At 49.4% G+C, this 21,545-nt stretch overlaps 1 protein-coding gene across 2 annotated transcripts in view; it reads left to right on the top strand.

Moving 5' to 3' along the window:
• Nucleotides 1-21,545, top strand: part of ATXN10 (ataxin 10) — a 128,155-nt gene that overhangs the window by 57,043 nt on the left and 49,567 nt on the right. The window contains exons 8-9 of one of the 2 annotated variants that reach the window (XM_059681380.1): nt 1,875-1,981; nt 3,624-3,793. In XM_059681380.1, coding sequence (XP_059537363.1) covers nt 1,875-1,981; nt 3,624-3,793 — 277 coding nt within the window. The remainder of the gene's footprint in view (nt 1-1,874; nt 1,982-3,623; nt 3,794-21,545) is intronic. The other variant, XM_059681379.1, reaches the window with a different exon arrangement.

Here is a 21,545-nt window from a genome sequence, read left to right as displayed (position 1 = left end):
AAAAGGTTTGCCATCACTGACCTAGATCCATCAGTTGTTAGGGGCTGTGAAATATCATTCGTTTTTCATTTATTAACTATAATATTTTCTAAAGATATCTTCCCCTAATCAGCTAATAGGTTATATAAGATACATTTTGTTTTCCCCTCCTTGATTACCAGTATTCAGAGTAAGGAGTTGATTTTGTGATATCATCCAGAGATGACAAGTGCCTTGTTTGGTTTTAATTATTATGCAGTCATGGCTTTAGACTTACTTGATTTGTTCTCCATCATCTGCAGCATGATTCTTCCTGATGTCCTAATGTGCGCTTCCTACTGGGGCCTCTTGGGTTGCTTCTGGTTTCTCCTGACCGATCCTAGTAGTTTCAGTTAGCTCCTTTGCCACCCGTATTGCAAGATGCCCTGGCCTAGTCACCCCGCACTGTCCCCCTGCACCCTAATTGCCCTCAAAAGCACCCCCTGCTGGCCTGGTTGCCCCTAATTTGCCCCTCTGCCAGCCTGGTTGCCCCGCCAGCCTGGTCACCCTTCACAGCCCCTGCTGCCTGTTGTTCAGTTGTTTGGTCATCCCTCACTAATGCCCCTGCCGGCCTGGTCGCCCCACGCAGCCTGCTTGTTCAGTTGTTTGGTCGTCCCACACTAACCCCTCTGCTGGCCTGGTTGTAGACAGCCATCTTGTGAGGGCATGACGGTCAATTTGCATATTACCTTTTTATTATATAGGATTTCCCTCTAACTTTTTAACCAGCAATTGAAGCTATGAAATAAAATTAAAATGCAAGGCATTAAAAATGTGTGTTTCTTGCTGTTTATTTTGAGATTGCAACACTAAAATAGTATTTTAAATCTCCAAATTACAAAATAGTAAATGCAGTTAGAATTAACAAAAAGAAGATATTTTTCTTTTGAAGAGTGTTATCTTTATGACCTAAATTTATAGCATCTACCACAGTTTGCCAGCTAATGTGTACTTTAAAAATGAGGTTCAAAATCTGTACAAAAATTGCATTTTAAGATTTTATTTTGTCCCAGCTGGTGTGGCTCAGTGGTTGAACATTGACCTATGAACCAGGAGTCGTGGTTTGATTCCTGGTCAGGGCACATGCCTGGGTTGCCAGCTCGAGCCCTAGTGTAGGGCATATAGGAGGCAGCCAATTAATGAGTCTTTTTCACCATTGATGTTTCTATCTCTCCCTCTTCCTTCCTCTCTGAAATCAATAGAAATATATATATATTTTTAAAAGATTTTATTTTGACTCCCTAGTACCATGCCATTGGTAGTTGGTATTTTCTTGGGCATGTAGTCTATTTGGTAATAAACTCTTTAGTAGCTATGTGAACTAGCCCAAATAATATATTTTCCAGCTTACCAAGATATTGTATATAGGTTTATATTTATCCAGAAATAATGCAGATTCTTGTTGCCAATGCTCTGCACCACAGCATTTTACAGGATTCCTGTGGACACGAAATTAATGTAGTTCATGGTGTATTTGTATCTGTAAAGTGAACTTGCTTGCTGGGAACGCTTTAAAAAGAAAGTATCTGCATAAATGTTATGTGTGTAGCTAGTAATTTTGAACACTCATTCCACTGCTGGAAGGTATTTTTGCTTGGATGAGAACTTCTCTGGTTCTTTGCTCCAATAAGACACATAATCTTGCCTTCTCGATGGTGGTGTCTGCTAGCGCAGCTGGTCGTTCCCGGCCATTTCTGATACTTCTGTTCTGGTTTTGATAGTTGTTTCTCTCTATAGATGTGTGAGAAGCACTGACTCTTTAATACTTACTGTGGTAGTTCATTCTCTCACAGCTATTTAAAGCAGTCAATAATTTAGTTTGATTTAAAAACGTATGTTTCCTTCTCTTCTCACGAGGCCCTGGCTACAATTAGGCTCCTTGACGTCCTGTGTGAGATGACCGCCAACACCGACCTGCTCAGCTACCTGCAGGGGTACCCTGGCTTGCTGGAGAGAGCCATTGGTGAGTGAGCCAGCACACGCTGTTGTTTTTCATCGAGAAATCTCTGACTTTTCATACTATAAGTTCAAACACGGATCTGTAATTTTCAGGGTATTGTTATATTTTTGAGATTTGGGGGAATATTTTTTCTTAGGAGGAACTGTGGTGTTTTGGTAACAGCTCAGGCTGTTCCCCTTGCCCTGCTGTTTGACTCAAGCTGCCTCATCAGCATGTGAGGGTCCCAGTGCCCGCCGCATGGCGCTCCTGGGAGTGTTTCATCACCAGGGCCTGCGATGGTGAGGGGGCGCGGTTTCAATGATGATAGCATTTTTAATATCACCGTAGTTTTACCAAATTTGTTAGTAAAAATTTTCCTAGTCTCATTTATGGGACGCGAAGAATAGTGCCTTACACATAGTTATTGTGTCTTTGATTTTTATAGAAAACTAGAGGCCCAGTGCACAAAATTCATGCACTGGTAGGGTCCCTTGCGGCTGCTGGCTGCCAGCCGGGGCCTCTCTCCCTTCCCCCGGCCAGCCCTGCCCCCTGGTCGAGGGGACAGTTTGCATACTATGCTTTTATTATATTATATAGGATTGTTTTTAAGCAAGAAGCCAGTGTTTGAAATATTACCATCTTTGCTAAAAAACTGTTTAAAAAATAATTCAAGTAGAACCTGCTCCTTGTGGTTAGCCATGCTTATGGTGTTGCTATTCACTGGCTGCTATGTTTTTCTTTAGAAAAAGTTATAATTATTCTGGAGACTCATATGCTAAGAAAAATGAATTTGGATCTGGATGGGTAGACAAGTTCACAGTGAGCTGTAGACGATAGTTAGAATCTTGTATCGGTGTTTTATTTTTGAATTCAGTGCTTTTAGTGATAATTAGTCATTGTGGAAAAGTATGCATTTGGAGTCAGGGCAGGCACAGGCTGCCATCTGAACTCTGAAATTACTTACTTCTCTGAGCCTGATTCCTTCATTATAAATTGGGAAAGAGACAACTGCCTTTAACACGTTAAGTGCCCAGTCAGTCACTGGTGACTGACACTATACTTTCAGTCCTAAAGACAAAACAGGCTGGGCGCTTAACGTGTTACTAGGTTTGTTGAGCTGGTTAAATGAGATAATGCTCAAACACTTAAATACAGCTTCTTTTCCTAGGCTGTTATGGCGTCTCATACAGTGTAACAGTATTATCAGTTCTTCTCAATGTAGCCAAAACAGCACCTGGTGCCGCCTTCTGATCACCTGGCCAGAGGGACGCCCATGCTCCCGCGTGTGTGTGTGGCTCCTCACCGACAGGTGGTGTCTCTAGACGCAGCTGACAGTGGGCCTCACAGCCGTTCTTCCACAAAGAAGTTGAAATTGGGAATCTTTTTCTAAGAAAGATGGTGGAAAGTGTTTAGCTAACTTTTCTTTGTGGATAAATGGAAAGCCCAAGTTGGGGTCGTCATTATGGCCTATGTCCCCAAAACCATTCATGAAAAATTTTAGAGCAAAAATAGAAGAGCCTGTTAATCATTATTTAAAGGAAGCTTTCAGTATTCAACCTGTATTTGATATTAATCCATTAACATAAATTAGATTCATTTATGGAAAACTAGTACAACATACTAAAAATGTTTCTGTGGAAAATGAAGTTTGTTGTTTTTGTTACAGATCTTTTACGGTTGATTCATGTAACTGCCAACGACACCACGGACATCTTCAATACCTCTGCTTGCATAAGAGCAGAAGGGGACGTCAAAAACATGGCTGAGGGCTTTAGGTCTCATCTCATTCGTCTGATCGGAAATATGTGTTACAAGAATAAAGATAACCAAGACAAGGTAAGATTGTTTCTTACTATGTATAAGACATACGTGACTTCATTTAGAATATAATATTTAAAATCAGAAAATAATCACTTTTTTGGCATGAAAGCTTACAGTGCTTAGAAAGTAGCTTGAGATATGTATATATGTGTGTATATATATTCCCACAGATAAACATAAAATGCCATAATTACTTGTATTAGGGTTTGTATTTTTGTAATTTGCATTGTATTTGTCCTTAGTGTGTTTGAGTCAGTCTCCTTTCTTATAAATTGTTGATCTTCGTCCTAAACCTATGCATTTAAACAACCTAACGTCCTCAGACAATAGTCAATAAAAACAGGTATTTAAAAAGCCTAGAAATTGTTTAACACATAGTAGACACAATAAACAGTAGTTATTACTTTTTTAATCCTCACCTGAGGAAAGGAAGGGAGGGAGAGAGAGACATTGATGTGAGAGAGAAGCACTGATCAGTTGCCTTCCATATGCTCCCCGACTGGAGATCAAACCCGCAACCCAGGCATGTGCCCTGACCGGGAATCGAACCGCAGCCTCTCAGTGCTGGGGCGACGCTCAACCACTGAGCCGCTCTGGCCAGGCAACAGCAGTTACTGACATTATCTTAAGAAAAACAGCTACATTTTAATTTATATCTGTGCCCTACGTCTTGGATTATAGCAACGTAAGCATTTCTTCTAGGAGTTTTGAAATGGATATAATAAATCTCTGGAAACTCAGTAGATTGCATTAGAAACCTATTTTGTGCTGAATAGCTTAGAGGTAATTATATCAATAATATGAGAAGGTGGTAAAAATGATGGCAGGAGAATTAGACCACATGCTTCATGTTGAACTACTGCCTGTATCTTCCTAACACTTTAAGTAGCCTCTGTTTTGCTTCATTAAATACTGAATATATGTGTGGCAGGTTCCACTTTTCAAACATGGCCACACAAATACCCATCATTCTGCGTGTATTCCTGCAATGTGACGTTGCCACTCCCCCATTCTCTTGAATTTGGATGACTAGAGCTCTTTGACTACTTTGAGCAACAAAATATGGTGGGAGTGGTCCAGCACCATCTCTGTGATGGCCCGCACTGCCTGGCGGGCCCCGTGCCTGCCTCACAGAAGCCGTCACCATGTCAGAGCGCAGATTGCCCGCGGTCACTGTGCTGAGAGTTGCCAAGTCCATGTGGAGCAGCCCTGGAGGAGGAGATGCAGAGAGGAGGCAGAGAGAGATCAGTTCTAGGGCACCAGACATGTGAGCGAGACTCCAACTTGGAAGTCACTAATCTCGGTTTCCTAGTTGCCAGCTGACGCCCCGTGAATCAGGAGTAGCTGCCCAGCAAGCTCTTCCTGACTTCACAGCCCACAACATTGTGAGAAAAAGTGAAAATTGGGGGGGAGGGGATTGAGTTGTAGGTTCTGCTTTTGTTAATGGCCCTGTAAGCTACTATCGGAGTGATCTTCCCACAAATAATTATAAACTCGGGACAAAAGACAGCTTAGTGAAGACACTCTAAGGTGACCCAACGGCAGATTCTGAGTTGGATTGACACACGGAAGAAGGCACAGTGTGTGTGTGTGTGTGTGTGTATGTGAGTGTGATGCAGGGCAGTTAAAACTCTGATGGAAAACCTACAGACCTTTTAGTTTAAAGAATGAAAGACAGTTTTTTGTTTTGTTTTTTAAATATATTATTGAATTTTTACAGAGAGGAAGGGAGAGAGATAGAGAGTTAGAAACATCGATGAGCAAGAAACATCAATCAGCTGCCTCCTACACACCTCCCACTGGGGATGTGCCTGCAGCCAAGGTACATGCCCTTGACCTGAATCGAACCTGGGACCCTTGAGTCCGCAGGTCGACGCTTTATCCACTGAGCTAAACCGGTTAGGGCTGAAAGACAGTTTGAAGCAGCCACAGCCACTGGAAGGTGAAGGAGGTAATCCTGGAAAGGATAAAGCAAGCCCCAAGTTCTCTGTGCTAACCGCCTGCATCCCTGCTGAGGCCTGAATCACACGTGGGTCAGGCACCACGCAGCTCAGAGAAGGATGAAATAATCGTATTGAGATTTGAACGGTCACCCTAAAGAATTTACAGTTAAGGTCCAACTAAGATAATTGCCTGCTAAAACAAACATAACAGTTTTTTAGAGTAATAGAATGCTGAGTTCCCACAACATAGCACTTACAGCGGCCAGGATCCAGACTCACTGGCACACAGGAAAATTCTCAAGAGAAAAAGATAATTAACAGAGATTGACTATGTGATGACACAGATGTTGGGTTTAGCAGACAAGGATTTGAAAGCAATTATAACTGTGCTCAAGGATGTAAAGGAAAATATCCTTTTAATGCATGAAAGATAGCATGATTCAAAGAAATAGAAACTATAAAAATATAAACCAATTGGAAATTCTAAAACTGGAAAATATAGTAGCCAAACTAAAATTTAAAAATTTTTACTGAATGTGCTTAACAACTCAATAGAGATGACAGAAATAAAGAGTTGGGCCCTAGCTAGTTTGGTTCAATGGATAGAGTGTTGACCCATGGACTGAAGGGTCCTGGGTTCGATTCCTGTCAAGGACACGTACCTGGGTTGCAGACTTGATCCCCAGCTCTGGTTGGGGCTCGTGCGGGAGGCAACCAGTCGATGTGTGTCTCTCACATTGATGTTTCTCTCTCTGTCTCTCCTTCTCCCTTCCACTTTCTCTGAAAATCAATGGAAAAATATCCTCAGGTGAGGATTAACAACAACAACAAAAAATGTTGGTATACGTGGAGATAGATCAATAGAAATCATCTAGTCTAAAGAACAGAGGAGAGAAAGAGTGAAAATAAAATCTTGATCTTAAGATGCTAAATTCTGGGGCAAATTCTGGAGCATTTCGTAAGTAGAATAACCCCGACAGCACATGGCACAGAACCAAATGCCCGACAGCCTGGTTTTATTGTGTGTGTGCACTACTTCGATGACTCCTCATCGTCAAGCAGGTATGAGTGGAAGACTACTAACCCCCCTTGGAAAATTACTGGGCTGATCTTTGTAAGAGAAAGTTTATACAGAATAAAACTCTTTACCTCTTTAATGACCAAGACTGTCTTTCTCGAGGAGCACAAAGGAGGTGTTTTTTCTTGTGTTTAACTGTTCTTTTGTTGCTGCTTTGGATTGGCCTCTTATAGGAATAAATGTAGTAACCCTTCAAAGGCTTATGGAGTGACTCACTGAAGGCAGGCTCAGCTTGCACCCTGGGTAAACATGGAGTGTGTCCAAGGCTGCCCCGGGAGGTCGCGGGCCCAGGAAGACCACGGGTGCTCCTGCCCGTGGGCCGTTGCTAATAGCTCTGCTGAGTTCTGAGCAAACACTCTCCAGGCTGTGAAGGAGCTGGCTCACTGAGGGGCGGAATGCCTCTGTTTCTCCCACTTTCTCCCCTGAGCCAACAAAGGCCTTCAGCCGAGAGCATTGCTCGGGGAGGGATTGTCGTCTCCTTCCCAAGAAGCAGACACAGCAGCAGTCTTTTTCTGAATGTGCTGGAAGCTTCTTTGTTCTCGCAGTCAAATCCTGATTTCAGCTGGGGTGGCAGGTGTTGGCTCGGCTCATTCAAAGGAAGGAGCTCCCTGGCACTCAGATGCCTTTGGCTCTGATTTTGGAAAAACGGTGATGGCATAGCCGGTCTTTATCGCCAGGCTATTCATTCTCATTGTATCGCCTGCAGGGTTGGTCCCGCTTCTACCCACAGGAAACGGAGCTCTGTCTCTGCCCTGAGACTGAAGATGTGAGTGAGGGTTTGTATCGTCCGGCCTGACCTAGTTCCTCCTTCACGTGGGAGGAGACGGGCTGAGGGCCTGGTTAGTGTCTGTGCGTCCCAGCGTGTGCTCACTGAGGGACGGGGTTTGTCATTTAGTCTTTGCAGTTAGCCCTGCAGAGCAGGTTCTGCTTACCACGTTCAGGGAGAGCCGTTCAGCCTGTGAGCTGCGGGGCTCTGCGAACCCAGGCTTGTCTGTGAGCTCCTGCTCCCCCGCCCCGCACCAGGGCCTCTCATTCGCGAGCTCCCAGGAGGGCTTCCTCTCGGACTTCACACTGAAGGTGCTGAGGGCGGGCGCGCTCAGGTCCCCAGGCCAGCCAGGCGGCTCAAGGCCCATCTCGGTCAAGGTTGGCGCTCTGGTGATGAGCCGTCTCAGTTCCTCCCCTCTTCACAGGGCATTCCCAGCGTGGGGGCCTTTGTTGGATGCGACGGGTGGGTGTCTCCATCAGTGAACCTGTCACTCTAGGAGCATCTAGACACCATCCTTGCCTCTGAACTGGAATTCCAAAATTATTGAGGACACATGACCCGATTGCTCTGCCTTTTGATCAGAAGCCAGCTAAGCCCAGCTGGGTCTCTGTGCTTGAAGTTCACTGATGCATGGAGTGTGGTGCCCACCTGGAGAGCGCCCTTGAGACTCTGAGGCCCTTCCCTGTCACTGCTCTTACTTCACTGGAGCCATGTGACAGCTCTGGACAAGGCTGGAAGGGTAATTACCGTCTTTTTTAAAATGTGAGACCCAAGACAGAGAGGCAGGGATTTAACTCAGCTGTTGCTTATTGAGGGAAAGCTGCTCCGAGCCGCGTGCTCCAGAGCAGACCGGCTCCTTCGCAGGTGAGCTCACGCAGGAGCGCAAGCAGCTGGAACCTCCGCTGGGAGCCCTGGCAGGCCGGAGCAGGTGAACCATGCCGAACTCTGGGCCAGCTGTGCCAGGAGCACCCCTCAGCGGGCACGGGAGCTGGACTCCAGGAGCTCCCCAGGCCCAGGAAGGTCTGCTCTTGCCTTGTGTTTGTGCCCTCGGGCTGTCCTCAGGGGCGTGCAGGGGCCTGGCCTCAGACGGAGCGTGCTCGGCAGTGGGTTTCACCCTGAAGTCAGCCCACGTGGTGGGTCGCGGTGCGTCCTGAGTTGTAAGTCCAGCTGGTGATGGAGTCCCTTTACCGGCCCCGCAGGCAGGCGCTCACTGACTTCTGTTCTTCCCTTGTTCTGTGCTCCACTCACGCATCTCCTTCTCCATCTTGGTGATTAGCTTTCCTTTAAACCTTTGGGGGCCTGAAATGGAGATGCTGTTTTGGTTTCTGTTGGGAGAGGCACATGGTATTATGCTGTAAACACGGAGAAAGCATTCTTTGGCTGCTTTGTTAGAATAAGGAATGTGTGGTTTGCTTTTTTCTTCCCCATTCTTCTTTTCTTTGCTATTATCATAAGTTCTTTAAGTGAATGCTTTATTAGGGGAAAAAAACAAACTTTTTTTTTCTTCATAAAGCTGCATGTGTTCTTTTCACATGGGCAGGCAGGTGACCTAGTTTATCCACCTCTTTTCCCCAGAGAAGTGGTCTTGGCTGAGATGAGCTGTCCAGGTTTGCGCTTGAGTCCTCTCCGCCAGAGGGTCCATGGAGGTGCTGTTCAGTTCTTCTCTCCTCCTCCCGATAGAAAGATTCTGTGCATGCACATGTGTGTTTGATTCCATGTGGCCAAACATGCATGCACACAGCTTTCAGTACAGGCATCGCTTCATTTTAGAAATAAGTTGGTGCTGTGTGAGAAGTTCATTATGTAAACACAACTATTTGGCCACTTTGATCCAAAATTATCTGTATGAAGGTCGGTTTCATTTATATACGTGAGAAATCTCTGTGATGCCTTTTTCGTCAAAAATGTTTTACCCCCTTTGTTGTTCCCAAGATTAAATTGTACCTGCCACACAGTAGGCATTCAGTACAGTTTTCTTGAATGAGAGTTTGTTTTTAGAATATTTGTTGTCTGGTGCATACTGAGCACAGTTTTAGGTTCTGAAAATACACAGCCAATAAGACACAACCCCCCTTTTCAAGTAGTCTGTATTTTACTATAAAATATCCTGGCTGCATTTTCAAACAAAGACATGCGATAAAAATGAAATAACGTTTTCAAATGGAAATGAATGTTCCTCTAATTTCTGGTATTCACAAAGCTTGAAGGAGCTCTCACATTCCCTGGTCTGTGTACATTGCTTTCCCTAGAGGGCCTTCTCGGAGGAAGTCAAGTGAGAGCAAACATGAGCCCTTTCTTCAGCGGAGAATCATTTTTTTTCTTGTCAGTTTCACCACAGATGCTTTCGGAGCTGATTTCTCCTTGGTGGGACTCAGTAAAGAGCTGAGTGTTTCTGTGCGGACACCAAAACGCTCTAGCTCGGTTCTGAGAGCGCGGGCAACCTTGCAATGGCGGGGCCGTGGCCTCTCGGCTGTTTTCCTCTGTCAGAAGCGAGTTGTATAGAATTCAGCATATTGATTTGAAGATTGAGTGTATAGGCAAGATCTGACTTGCTGAGAATTCCACTTTCTTTTGTAATGTAATCCCAGTTCAAGAAATATGTCAAAATTCATACATCAAGCTGTCACCATTTGCTTCCTGAACTTGCAGTTCCTGTTACAGTAAATGAAATTAAAATTCCTACCGGAGGACACATCTCGGGGGTGAGTTTGTTGCAGCTGTAAATTTTTTTTAAGGACCCAAAGACCCCTTTCTGTATCTTGTGGAATGATCAGCCTATTCTTTTACAGAAAAGGTGTAACATGATTTAAAAGGAAGGAACGTGCTAAATATGTAGATAAAACGTAACCAGTTACAGCTGTCGTTACTGTGACTGTGGCCTACTAACCAGGCTTCCTGCCATCGGAAGCACTAACAGTGCTGCTCCCGCTCCCACTCCGCTCGCTCTGGCTCACGAGGCTGTGAGCTCCGTGAAGGTGGACCCGTGTCTGGTCCAGCACCTGCCCGCGCCTGGTGTGGGCAGTGGACGAGCACCCCTGTCACTGACGAACCGAAGCCTCCCAGCAGCTCAGTCCCCTGCTGGGAGCGACACCCGGCTGGATGCTGACTCTAGAGGCCAGGCTTTCCCTGGAGTGTCCACATTCACCCAGAGCAGACAGGCGAGGCTTGCCCTTGGAGAGCTTTGACCGACGTGGTTGAGTTCCTAGAGCGGACGGACGCCTTTTGTAAAGCGGCGCACGCGCGGGACCGACGGAGAAGTCGTTCTTGACAGAGATTGCATCTGAGTTCTTGCTGGGCTGTCTCTGGTCTGAGCCTTCTGGATGGATCCTTCGACTTCCTGGAGGGAACCTCTCAGGGGCGTGCACATTTCTGAGAAGCACAGCCACGGCTCCTCGATGCCCAGAGGACGCCGCGGAGTCCCTGGGCCCCGGCGACCCAGCAGGTTGTCGGGGCCTGGAAGCCCTTTCTTGGCTGCGCTCGGTGCTCTTCCCTGTGCCGCGTGGGGAGCGGTGGACAACAGGCGCTGCAGTGGCGTTAGTTTCACAGTGACAATGATTATGTCCCAGGATCCACAGCAGGAAGCACCCCGACAGGCGGGCCGCATCACCGAGCGCTGCATCTGTCCCGATGGGAATGCAGAATCCTGTAAAGGTGTTAGTTGTTTTCAGACTCATGTATTTATTGCTAGAGCTGCCAAAATCTACTGAGGGAAAAAACCCCAGAAATTTGGAAAAATGAAAAGAATTGGGGAATTGCTTTTAACAGTATTAAAGTATTTTTTAAAATTAAACAGTTGACGATGCACAGAAAAGTATAGGCTAGTGGAGGAGAAATAGGCCCCGGAGAAGCTAACATGATAGGGTGGCCCCGGGATCCGGAGAAAAGGAGCTCGTTACAAAGTGAGTGGGAGAGGAGCTGGTGACGGGAAGGCTCGCCTCGCCCGCCACAGACCAGCAGAACCCGGGCGCTGAGTCAGACAGCCTGTTAAAGATGGAGCCAGAAATCTGTAACAACATTAATCGGTTTTTCCGAATAAGCAAGAATGTTTTATAAGTTAGAAATAATGATGACCCAGCTGGTTCGGCTCATGATGGAGTGTTGGCCTGTGGACTGAAAGGTCCCAGGTTTGATTCCAGTCAAGGGCACATGCCCAGGTTGTGGGCTCGATCCCCAGTAGGGGGCGAGCAGGAGGCAGTCAATCAGTGATTCTCTCTCATCACTGATGTTTCTATCTCTCTCTCCCTCTTCCTTCCTCTCTGAAATCAATATAAACATATTAAAAAAAGGATTATCATAGATTTGACTATAAATAAATGGGGAGTTGGGCTTAAATCAGCCCAAATAGGTTTAAACCTAGGTTCTGTTGGATAATAGCTGGGTGACCTTGAGCGGATTAGTTAGCCTCTCGGTGACTCAGGTTACTCAACCCAGAACAGTCATTTTAGTCGTCATGGCCAAGTGGGTGAGGCGCACATGAGGTCAGGGTGTAAGACGTGCCCAGCATGCAGTCCAGTCCGTGATGGTTACGCTGACCTCAGCCTTGTTTCCCTGGTTGGAAATGTTTCCAGTTATGGCAGCAGGATCTGCACCCAGTAAAGCCCTGTTTCAGGGACACTTACTGTGCGGCTTCCACGCTCACGGGGGCTCGGGCAGGGGACTTCAGAGCCGGCCACAGCATGCGGCCTAGAGGCCTGCTTCAAGTCCTCGTGTCTGTGTTACATGTTTATTAAGGTCCGCAGATACCTGGGTGCGTGGCAGAATGAGCGAAGGAAACACTGTCATAGTAGTAGCGGTGATCTCTGGCTGGTAACATTAGGGTGGGCGTGTTTTTTCCATATACTTTTTGCAGTCTTTATAGTGAATGTGAATCAATTTAATAATAAGAAGAAGATACTAATAAAAAGGGAAAGGGACTCGTGTCTAGAATTCCTGCGTTTCGCTGTGATCGGAAGAGAACTGCTTGGTTCATTGGTGACTGAAGGGATTCTTTATTTTGCCTTCACAGTAGTCCACCTTCCTTGGCCAAGGCCTGGCTTTAACAGTTATAACTTTAATTAGATTTTTAATTGAACGATGTTAGAAACTAAAACATTAGCATAAGATCTGCTAACAAACAATAGCTGAGATGGGGATGGTAAGTGGTGGTGGTGGTGGTGAGAGAGAGAGAGAGAGATTAGGAGAGGAGAAATACACAGGCTATAGCACTATTCCCCCCTTTAAAGGAACAGTTTGAATTCGACCCTTATGGTCAGGTGTTCCGATTGGGGCGCCTGGCTTTGCTGAGTGTGTGTGTGCTGAAGGCTCCGCGAGTGCTTTGACGCTGTGAAATGTCTTCCTGTCTCCCCGGGCTCATTTCTTTGGTTAAATGAGGAAAGTGCTCCTGTTTCATGTGCTGGAGAGTTCTCTCCTTTTCAAAGAAAATGAAGTGGACCTGCCTGTCACGCATCTGAAACAGTTTGATCTCTAGCATATTTAGTTGTGTGTGTGTTTTCCCGGGCAGCACTGAAAATTAAGAGGATCAAAGTCTCGTTCCAATAAAAGACTTTTTTCCATCAGCATCAGAAGTCGCCCTCCCTCCCCTCCTGCCCCCCCTCCCAAAAGCCTCTTGTGTTTCTTCTTCTGATAGAGTTTAATTTCATACCCATCACACCCTGAGGGACCAAGAGTGAGATTTAGTCTCAAGCTGTGGCTTTCAGTTTGAATTTCAATCTGCTGCTGTGCTGCAGTTAAAGTCGGGGACCATTTTAACTCCAATAGGAATGGGCGTGCTGCTTGGCACGGCGCTCAGAGCTCCCAGTCCAGCTCCTCGCATCGGTGTCTGCGTGTGCTGTGCACCAGCCGGGCCGCAGGCAGGAATGGAAAGGGGTGTGCCCTCGGCTGCCCCAGAGTTCCCAGTGTCGGGCGGGCAGGTGTAAAAGGATGGTCCGGCTCAGGGAGCAGAACAAGCGGGTGTGAAAAGTACTCGGTAGCAGCCTAAGTGCCTGGTGTGAGTGGCTCCCTGGGGACCTTCACGGAGCGCCTCTAGGGCAGCCGTGGGCAGACTACGGCCCCGAGGGCCAGATTTGAAATGAATAAAACTAAAAAAAAAAAAAGACCGTACCCTTTTATGTAATGATGTTTACTTTGAATTTATATTAGTTCACACAAACACTCCATCCATGCTTTTGTTCCGGCCTCCGGTCCAGGTTAAGAACCCATTGTGGCCCTCAAGTCAAAAAGTTTGCCCACCCCTGCTCTAGGGCATTAGGAAGGTTGAGAACCACTGCGCTAGGGCCTAGGATTTAAAGGATGAAGGCGAGGCCGGCCTTGCAGACCGCGCAGCCGGGAGCAGGGGCGCGGTCACCGCTGTGTGCTGACTTCCTGGGGCCTGCGGTGGGAGGTGGGGCTGCATAGGGGCAGGTGGGGCACAGGGCTGGAGAGCGGGGCTGTGTCGGCCGCACTGATGGGCTCTGAACTTCAGGGAAGGAGTTTCGAGTGAGGAGATGGCAGTAGAGCATCTTTCATCTCAAAATGATCCCGACTGCTTCCTCCCGTCCGCTGCCCCTCACCGTGCGTCCACTGTCCCTCACTGCATGGTCTGTGCCTGCTTTAGCCTCACTCCCTCTTTCAGCTGGTTTTCATTATTTCTAGTCCTTGGGGTGTTATTTTTCTCCTTTTTCTCCCCATCCCACCCCACCCCACCCTCTCCCCTCCTCCTCCTCCTCCTCCTTCTCCTCCTCCTCCTCCTCTCTGTGGTTCTTCCAGTGATTTCTGTTTGGGGACCATTTTCCCGGGCAGTGCCATAGGCCCGGGGCTAGACTGGGGTCCTAGGAGCCCAGTTTTTATGTTAATGTCATTTCTTGACCAGGACTCTGGCACCACAGCGACAGTGTACGTGGACTCGGTTACCTGCTTGTGGCCATGGTACCCTGCGGCCCCCACTCCGGTCCCGGGCAGCCACAGCCTCGTTAAAGCCGTGGACGGGGTTTCGGGAAGTGGCAGCCTGCAGTGGGGCCTTGGCCGGCTGAAGGCCACCGTCTTGACTTGTACCCCACAGGGTCCTAAAGCCCTGCCCTCAGGGGCTGTCCTGGCTGGTTCCCAGATACCTCCACTCCTGTCCACTCTGGCGTTTCCTCCCTGTCATCCTGGGTGATGCAAAGGCTGCCCATTGGCAGGGTGACACCGGGTCCCCTGCGCCCTGCAGGGCTGAGGCACACAGTGCGTCCTGTCAGCAGAGCTGCCGGGAGACAGCTGAGCGGCCTGGGTTTACAGTGAGACCCGCCCCGGCTGCCTGCTCCCCGCCACTGGCGCTCTTACCTTCAGCGGGGCGGAGGGGGAGTTTTCATTTGGGGGAAAAGAACGTTTAAATTCCAGTGTTTTCCTTACGCCAGGCGTCCTCCAGCAGCGATTCTTCTCAGTGTGATGCCTCCGGCGCCCGCCGAGGGCAGAGCCTCGGGCCAAGAGCAGGCAGCACTGGGGGTGGGAGCCATGCGGGGAAGGTGGGTCCCTGCAGGCCTCTCCGCCTGCGAGCACACGCCCCGCTGGCTCTCCTTGGGCGCGGGGCCGGGAATGCGGGTGCAGGGCCTGCTGGCCACGCAGCCCGCGGAGCGGAGACCCCCTCGGCTGCTGTGGGCAGGTGCGCTGCCCCGCGTGGGCACAGGGGCTGGTTCTTCCTCCACAGCCCGCCCAGCCCCCCTGTTTTCAATCGCACTATCAACCTGTCATTGTCCTCAGTCAGATCTGTGTGAACGTGCAGGACACGTTGGAGGGAACATTTTCAATGTGTCCATGTTTATGTGGCACACTTTTGTCTTTCCTGAGAGCCAGCGTGGTGAGATGGTGAGGAGAGCCCCGGCCGCCTCCTGGCGAGGCCCACACTGTCAGCCCTGGAGCCACGCACTTGCTCCCACGGGTCATGCTGCCAGTAGTGGGTGCTTATCTACGTTGGAGAAAAGGCACCAGTCATCTGGGCCACTTAGTTAGATCGAAAAAATGGAAATTATAAAACTTAAGACCCTGGACAGGGTCTACGTCTGAAATGAATGACTGATAAATTGCATCTAAAATGAACAGTCACAGGAGAGGCCAGCACTGTGCGGGCTGACTGTGGGACGGCGCTGGAGCCCTCTGCGTACATGGTGTGTTTCCTAGAGTGGGTAGTGTTATTGTCCCCATCTTACAGATTTGTACACTGAGGCCCATCAGGGTTAAATAATTTGCCCAAGATCACACACAGCCAGTCAGGGGGAGAGCCACGTAGGAACCAGGAGGCCGGGCTCCTGCCCAGGCTCCGTGGCCTCCCAGCGCCGGCTCCTCTCTCCCTGCTGGGCCACGTGGTGTCGGCCCGGCCTGGGTGACACTCGGGAACGTGGCAGCCACAGGCACGAAGGTTCCCTCCAGCTTTCTAGCAAGGATCACAGATGTGGTTTCTGTGTGGCACGTGAAAGGGGGCAGGATGCCCACATCAGCCTTTCAGGTGCGCACATACAGGCGGATTTTAGGGTTCTCTGCTTAACCAGGCTGTTTATAAGTAACTAATATTCTGTGCAGCCTTGACTGACATTTTCAAATATATATACACATATAAGCAGAGAGTAGATGTTCTTTAATTAAAGAAAAACAGTAGACTACAGTAGACTATTGTCATTAAAAGAAAATAGCAATAGAGCTGTGACGACCTTCTTAAAGGCTATTTCCAGGATTAGTGTGACTGAAGTTTCTGGGAGGCCTTTGGGCCGCAGGCGGCCGCCGGGTGGCATCAGCAGCGACTGTGTGTGTGTGTGTGTGGTGGGGGGGGTACAGTTGTCCTTTTGTGGCTGAACTGTTTGTGTTGTTGTGCCTCTTGTGTTACAAATCCTTCCCCATGTGGCTCTCAGCTTGCGTTCCTCTCCGGCATTTGAATAATTGGTTTAACGTGAGACTAATTTCTGGGGATGATTCATCGCTATTTACTAGGTAAGATTCAGGGCAGCATCGAACTCACCCACTGGAAAAATCCAACAGGTAACTTAAAAAATAAATCATTTCTGTGGCAGAGGTGGGGGTTGGAGCTGAGTTTCCTTCTCTTAATTCCGCCCCCACCCCCACCCCTGTCAGTGCCTGAGAGCAGAGGCGAGGGCCACCCTAAGACGAACACGCTTCAGGCGCTCTCTAAAGCGGAGCCCGCCTCCTTTCTGGGGCAAGGAATGACTTTGGTCTACACCTGCGCTCCAGAGCGGACAGCCTGGGGGTTGGGGTGCAGAGGAGGAGGCTGGGGCGGCTGAGCATTGCGGTGGGTGGGGGGTGTTGACAGGAAGAGTCAGACTGGCAGGCCTCTGGGAGCAAGGCTGCTGCGGGTGTGTCTTGCTGGCTGGAATTTCAACCCCGGCAACTTTCAGCTTCACCCTCCTTCCCCAGCCCCCACCCAACATCTCAGAGCTTCATTGCCCACAGGGGAGTGCCAGCTGCTCTGTTCCGTGCCATGGAGGCGCTGCGGCGGCCCTCCACTGCCCGCTGGGATGCTGCCTCTGTTTCCCCCGCAGCTCCAGCTGCGCTGAGAGGCCCAGGAAGCCTGCGGCTGGGAGCTGGGACTGTGGCCGAGGCTGGGGGCGGGGCGGGGCGGGGCCCTTCGTGTTGTCCGATTTAGAGTTGTGTTGTTCCCCTTGGGGTCCTTGGAGAATGTTCGAAAGGGAGGCGTGGATGTCCACCCGTGTGCCCTTCCCGGTTCTCCTGCGGGTAGAGCTGTGTTTAGTCTTGAGAAAGCGCTGCTGGTAGTTTCAGGAGAGCGAGCACTAGGCAGCGTGGCTAAAGGTGGGCACAGGGTTCAAGGGCTTTTACTCTATGGACCTTGCCATCAAATTGTGCTTAGAATTCTCATGTAAAGTAACTGGTATTTTATTCTCTTTTATGCATTATTCTCTTTTGTACTTTTTGTAAATAATTTAGCTTGTATTTCTTAGAAAATTAAGCACTGGTACACTTTCTCCCATCAGTCATACCCATGGAGGCTACATTTTTTACTAACTGGGCGTTCATTAGGTGTCTGTGAATACTGTTTAGTCATTTTATTAAATTTGTAAAAAGGTGAAGACACAGAGCTGAGCCTCTGTGTGAGATTCACAGATTCACCGGAGTCGGTGCTGCAGAGACCGGCTTAGCTGTTTGCGACCGAGCAGTGACGTCGGGAAGGCCGCGTGGCGGTGAGGGGACCCCTGACACTTCCTGCCCCCCCCCCCCCCCAACACACACACACACACCACTCCCTCATCGCCCTGAGCTGCTCCTGCCTGGCCTTGGCTCCCTCATCTGCAAGTGGGTCCACCTGGTTCCAGACGGGTTGTTGCCAGCGGGGGTGCCCGAACCGCCAAGTGTCAGCACAGCACACGCTGGCGGGGTCCTCAGGCTGAATGCGGGCTCCAGCCTTTTCAGATCCGTGTCGGAGCTCGGAGAAGCCAGCCAGCCTCCCCTCACTGAGCTCACATACTCGGGGCCGGAGGTATCTCCATGTCGGGTTGTACGTCAGGATTTCTGGTCCAAACATTAGATTCCAATTACAGACCTTGAAAAGCCTGAGTTCCCGCGGAGCATCACACCAGCTTCCGGCTGCTTCTGCTGTGTTGCATCGTCCTGGAGATGTGGGGTTGGCGCAGCGTGTCATGCTCGGAAAGTGACCTGTGAGATGTGGTTTGGGGGCTGCCGAGTGCTCACGTGAGCACGCACCGGCCTGTGTGCCCTCACACGGGCGGAGTGCGGGAGCTGTGCTTGGGGCCAGTGGTGTGGTCTGTACGGTGCACATCGAGGGCCAGCAAATACGTGGCTTTTCTGGCCTTAGAATGCATCAGGATCGCACGTGTGCACGGCTCCAAGAAAGAAGGAGTCTAGCCTTCACAGAGTGCCTGAGACTTGATGGAACTCAGCATCTCTGTAGGCAGCGGATCTCATGTCTCTGACGGCAGCCTGAAAACCACCGCCGAGAAACGCCCACGGCGCCCACTGTGCCCAGCGCCTGCCCAGTGCTGGCGGGAAGGTGTGAGCGGACTGGAGGAGGTGCCCGCCAGGGAATGGGGTGCCGTCTGGAAAGTGTGTTTTCATGATGGAGGTGACAGGCGGGACGGGCAGAGGATCCCCTCTTCACGTGGCCATGTGAAGCCTGAGGGAGGGCTTCCCGGGGAGGTGGCGCTGCACTTTCAGCGGGGGAGTAGCAGTCAGTAATATCGCAGAGGCCGGGCCACCTAACTGTTCACCCGCTGGTCACCGTGCCTCCCCTCCCCCTTCGTAGGCACCGAGGAGACCGAAGGTGTACAGAGCAGTTGGGAGTGTCCGTGGCTTGCACACCTCCCCCCAATTATATACAATAAAATGCACAGATTCTTGATGTTTCGGGGAGTTCCCACATGAGCCTGTATCTGTGTGGCTATCGCCCAGCCACGATCTGTAGAACAATTCATCTCAGGCAGCTGCCCCGTGGGGCTGCCCCCAGCACACCCTGTGCGGGGCTGGTGGCCTTGGACAGGAATGAGGAACGGGTGGCGCTGGTCGCATTCTTCTCCGAGGTGGAGGTGTTGTGTGCTGATCACCACATTCCTGTGCTCGGACTTCCCTGGGCGCGGGAGCGGGTCCTGGGGGTCCTGGCTCCGTCGAGGCCTGACTCGGGACCCTTACGGGTAACGGCAAGTCTTGGCCATCTGCAGGCACATTCCGACTGCAGTCACGTGCTTTCCGTCAGACTCCGTGCAGGCCAGCGCCTCTGAGTGTGTGCGTGTGCGTGTGTGTGTGTGTGTGTGTGTGTGTGTGTGTGTGTACCCACCCAGCTCCCGTGGGGTTTATTCAAGCAACAGGGGTGATCATTCCACATTCTTCCCTTTAGCTTAGCAGACACCTCCTTAGGGTCTACCATTTGCCAGACTCTCTGTTAAGCTCTGGGGTTCAACAGTGGAGTCAGGAGCTCTCCTTATGCTCAGGTAGCTTCCATGGTGAGGCAGCTGTGGCGCGGCGTGGTGCGGCCAGATGGGAGCAGAACGCCCGGTGGCTGCTCAGGAACAGGCACCGGCAGAGCCTCCGGGGAAGAGCAGAGGGCTGATAGTCACTGCTCTGGAACGCATGGCTCGGACTTCTCCCTCAGCTCGGTGGGTTCTCTTGTGGCTGCCTCCATTTCGCAGACGGGGAAACGGAGGGCCAGAGACGGTAGTCATGTGCCCAGGAGCACACTGCTGTCACATGGCATGAGCAAGAAATAAGCCTCCTTAAGCCACTGACATTTGTGTGGGTTGGTTGTTACTGCAGCATAAACGAGCCTATCCTGACTCCTCTAAGAGCATCGGTGTGGGAGGGATGGGGAGCCATTCAGAGTGGAGGAGGCGCCCTGTGGTGAGGAGGCTGGAAGTAGGAGGGCTGATGAGTGGGGGAAGACTGAGGAAGACAGGAATCCATGAGCGCTTGCTTTCGCTTTCGGGGTCTGGGCTGTTGTACTTGGTTATTGTTACCTTTTGGGAAAGTTAGCTTTTTATTGTTGCCGTAGAATTTCAAGGACTGCCTTACTGCTTTAGCGTATTTATATTGGGGACTGTGAGCAGAGATTAAATACCATTTCAAATACGTTTCATAGGGGCTGCAGACTGCTTTTCACTCCTCACTCTCTCCCCGGCCCCAGCACAGTGCCTTGCCTTGGGCGAGTGTTCTGTACATCTTTAATGGTAGGAAGGACAAGTGAATATTCTTAACTAGAATTACTTTTTCACAGTTAAACTTGCCTAAGTTCTTATGTAATGCCACAGTTGCTTCTTTTTCATTTCCCTGTAACTTTTATAGGCAGCGCAGGCACAAAAATGATCATTGATAAAATGATAATGCAATATAATAGCTAAAAACTCCTTTAAAAAGGTGAAAATTAATGTAGTGAAGATACATGGGTGCTAGAAAGTATTTTCCCTTTTGTGAACCTTCTGAATCCAGGGCATAAAAGATTTTATATAATTCGTTGCTCTATTTTTTTATCATACACCTCTTCCTGCTTTTGCCCAGTCATTATTAGTAATTACATAAAAATCTGTTTTAAGCTACACCCCAGGGAGTTGCACGAGTTGGTTGCTTGTCTAAGTGGTCTTTAATTAAACTTGGGGGAAAATTTAGGCCCTAATGATGGAAATGTTTTTTAAACGGTGTCTAAAACAGAAGGCTGATTAAGTGTAGTCAGTTTGAAACTGTACTTAAATGGATTAAAGTCTAATCTGGCTTTTTACAAAACCACATCTGTCTGGGATGATGGAGGTGTGGTCCCGGTTTTAAGCAGGTGAAGGACCAGGTAAGCCTTTAAGAGTCTTCTGACTCCCAGGATTTTCTCATTTTAAAAAAATGTCCTGCTTAAACATATGTTCTTCCTTCAGTTTATGGTTTAAGTGAGCTGAACAACAAAACATTCATCAAGGGTAGCATTACGCTCATAACCACTGCCAAAGTGACCGGCTTGACGTTGTAGGAAACGGTAAGGTGACTTTCTCTGTCCTCTCCGGAGCTGGTTCTGCGTTGGCTTCCCTTGGCCTATCTCCCCGACTGGCCTGTCTGTCTCCTCCGAGGGCAGGTCTTAGGTGACTTTCCTCTGTGTGCGTGGCCCAGAGAGGCCCGCCGGCGTCTGTGAGTGCTGCCCCTGCTGGAGTGAGAGGAGGCGGCTGTCCTTCATCTCCGTGCCAGTGACAGCTGCGGGGAGATCATTTCAGGCAGGAGGGCGTGTAAGCACAGACTCCTTTCACCATGTTCTTTGCTTAATACTGCTCATTACACATACACACACACACATTTCCATGTGGCACCTTCAAATGTGTCTTTACACTCTAGTTTCCTAGTAAGAGTGTTCGCACTCCGCTTGGCTCGGCCGTAGTCAGCTGCGGGCCCTCCCGGGGAGCCAGGTGGTCCGCGAGGACTCTTCCTTCTAGTGCTCAGGAGGCCAGTAACCTCGTCTTGTTGGAAGCTGATGAGATGCGTAGGAGCTTCCCTCCCGTCTCATCCATTGGCCTGTGGTAACGTTGG

Source organism: Myotis daubentonii, chromosome 2, assembly GCF_963259705.1.
Source record: "Myotis daubentonii chromosome 2, mMyoDau2.1, whole genome shotgun sequence".
NCBI lineage: Eukaryota > Metazoa > Chordata > Mammalia > Chiroptera > Vespertilionidae > Myotis > Myotis daubentonii.
This window is presented reverse-complemented; position numbering and strand designations above follow the sequence as displayed.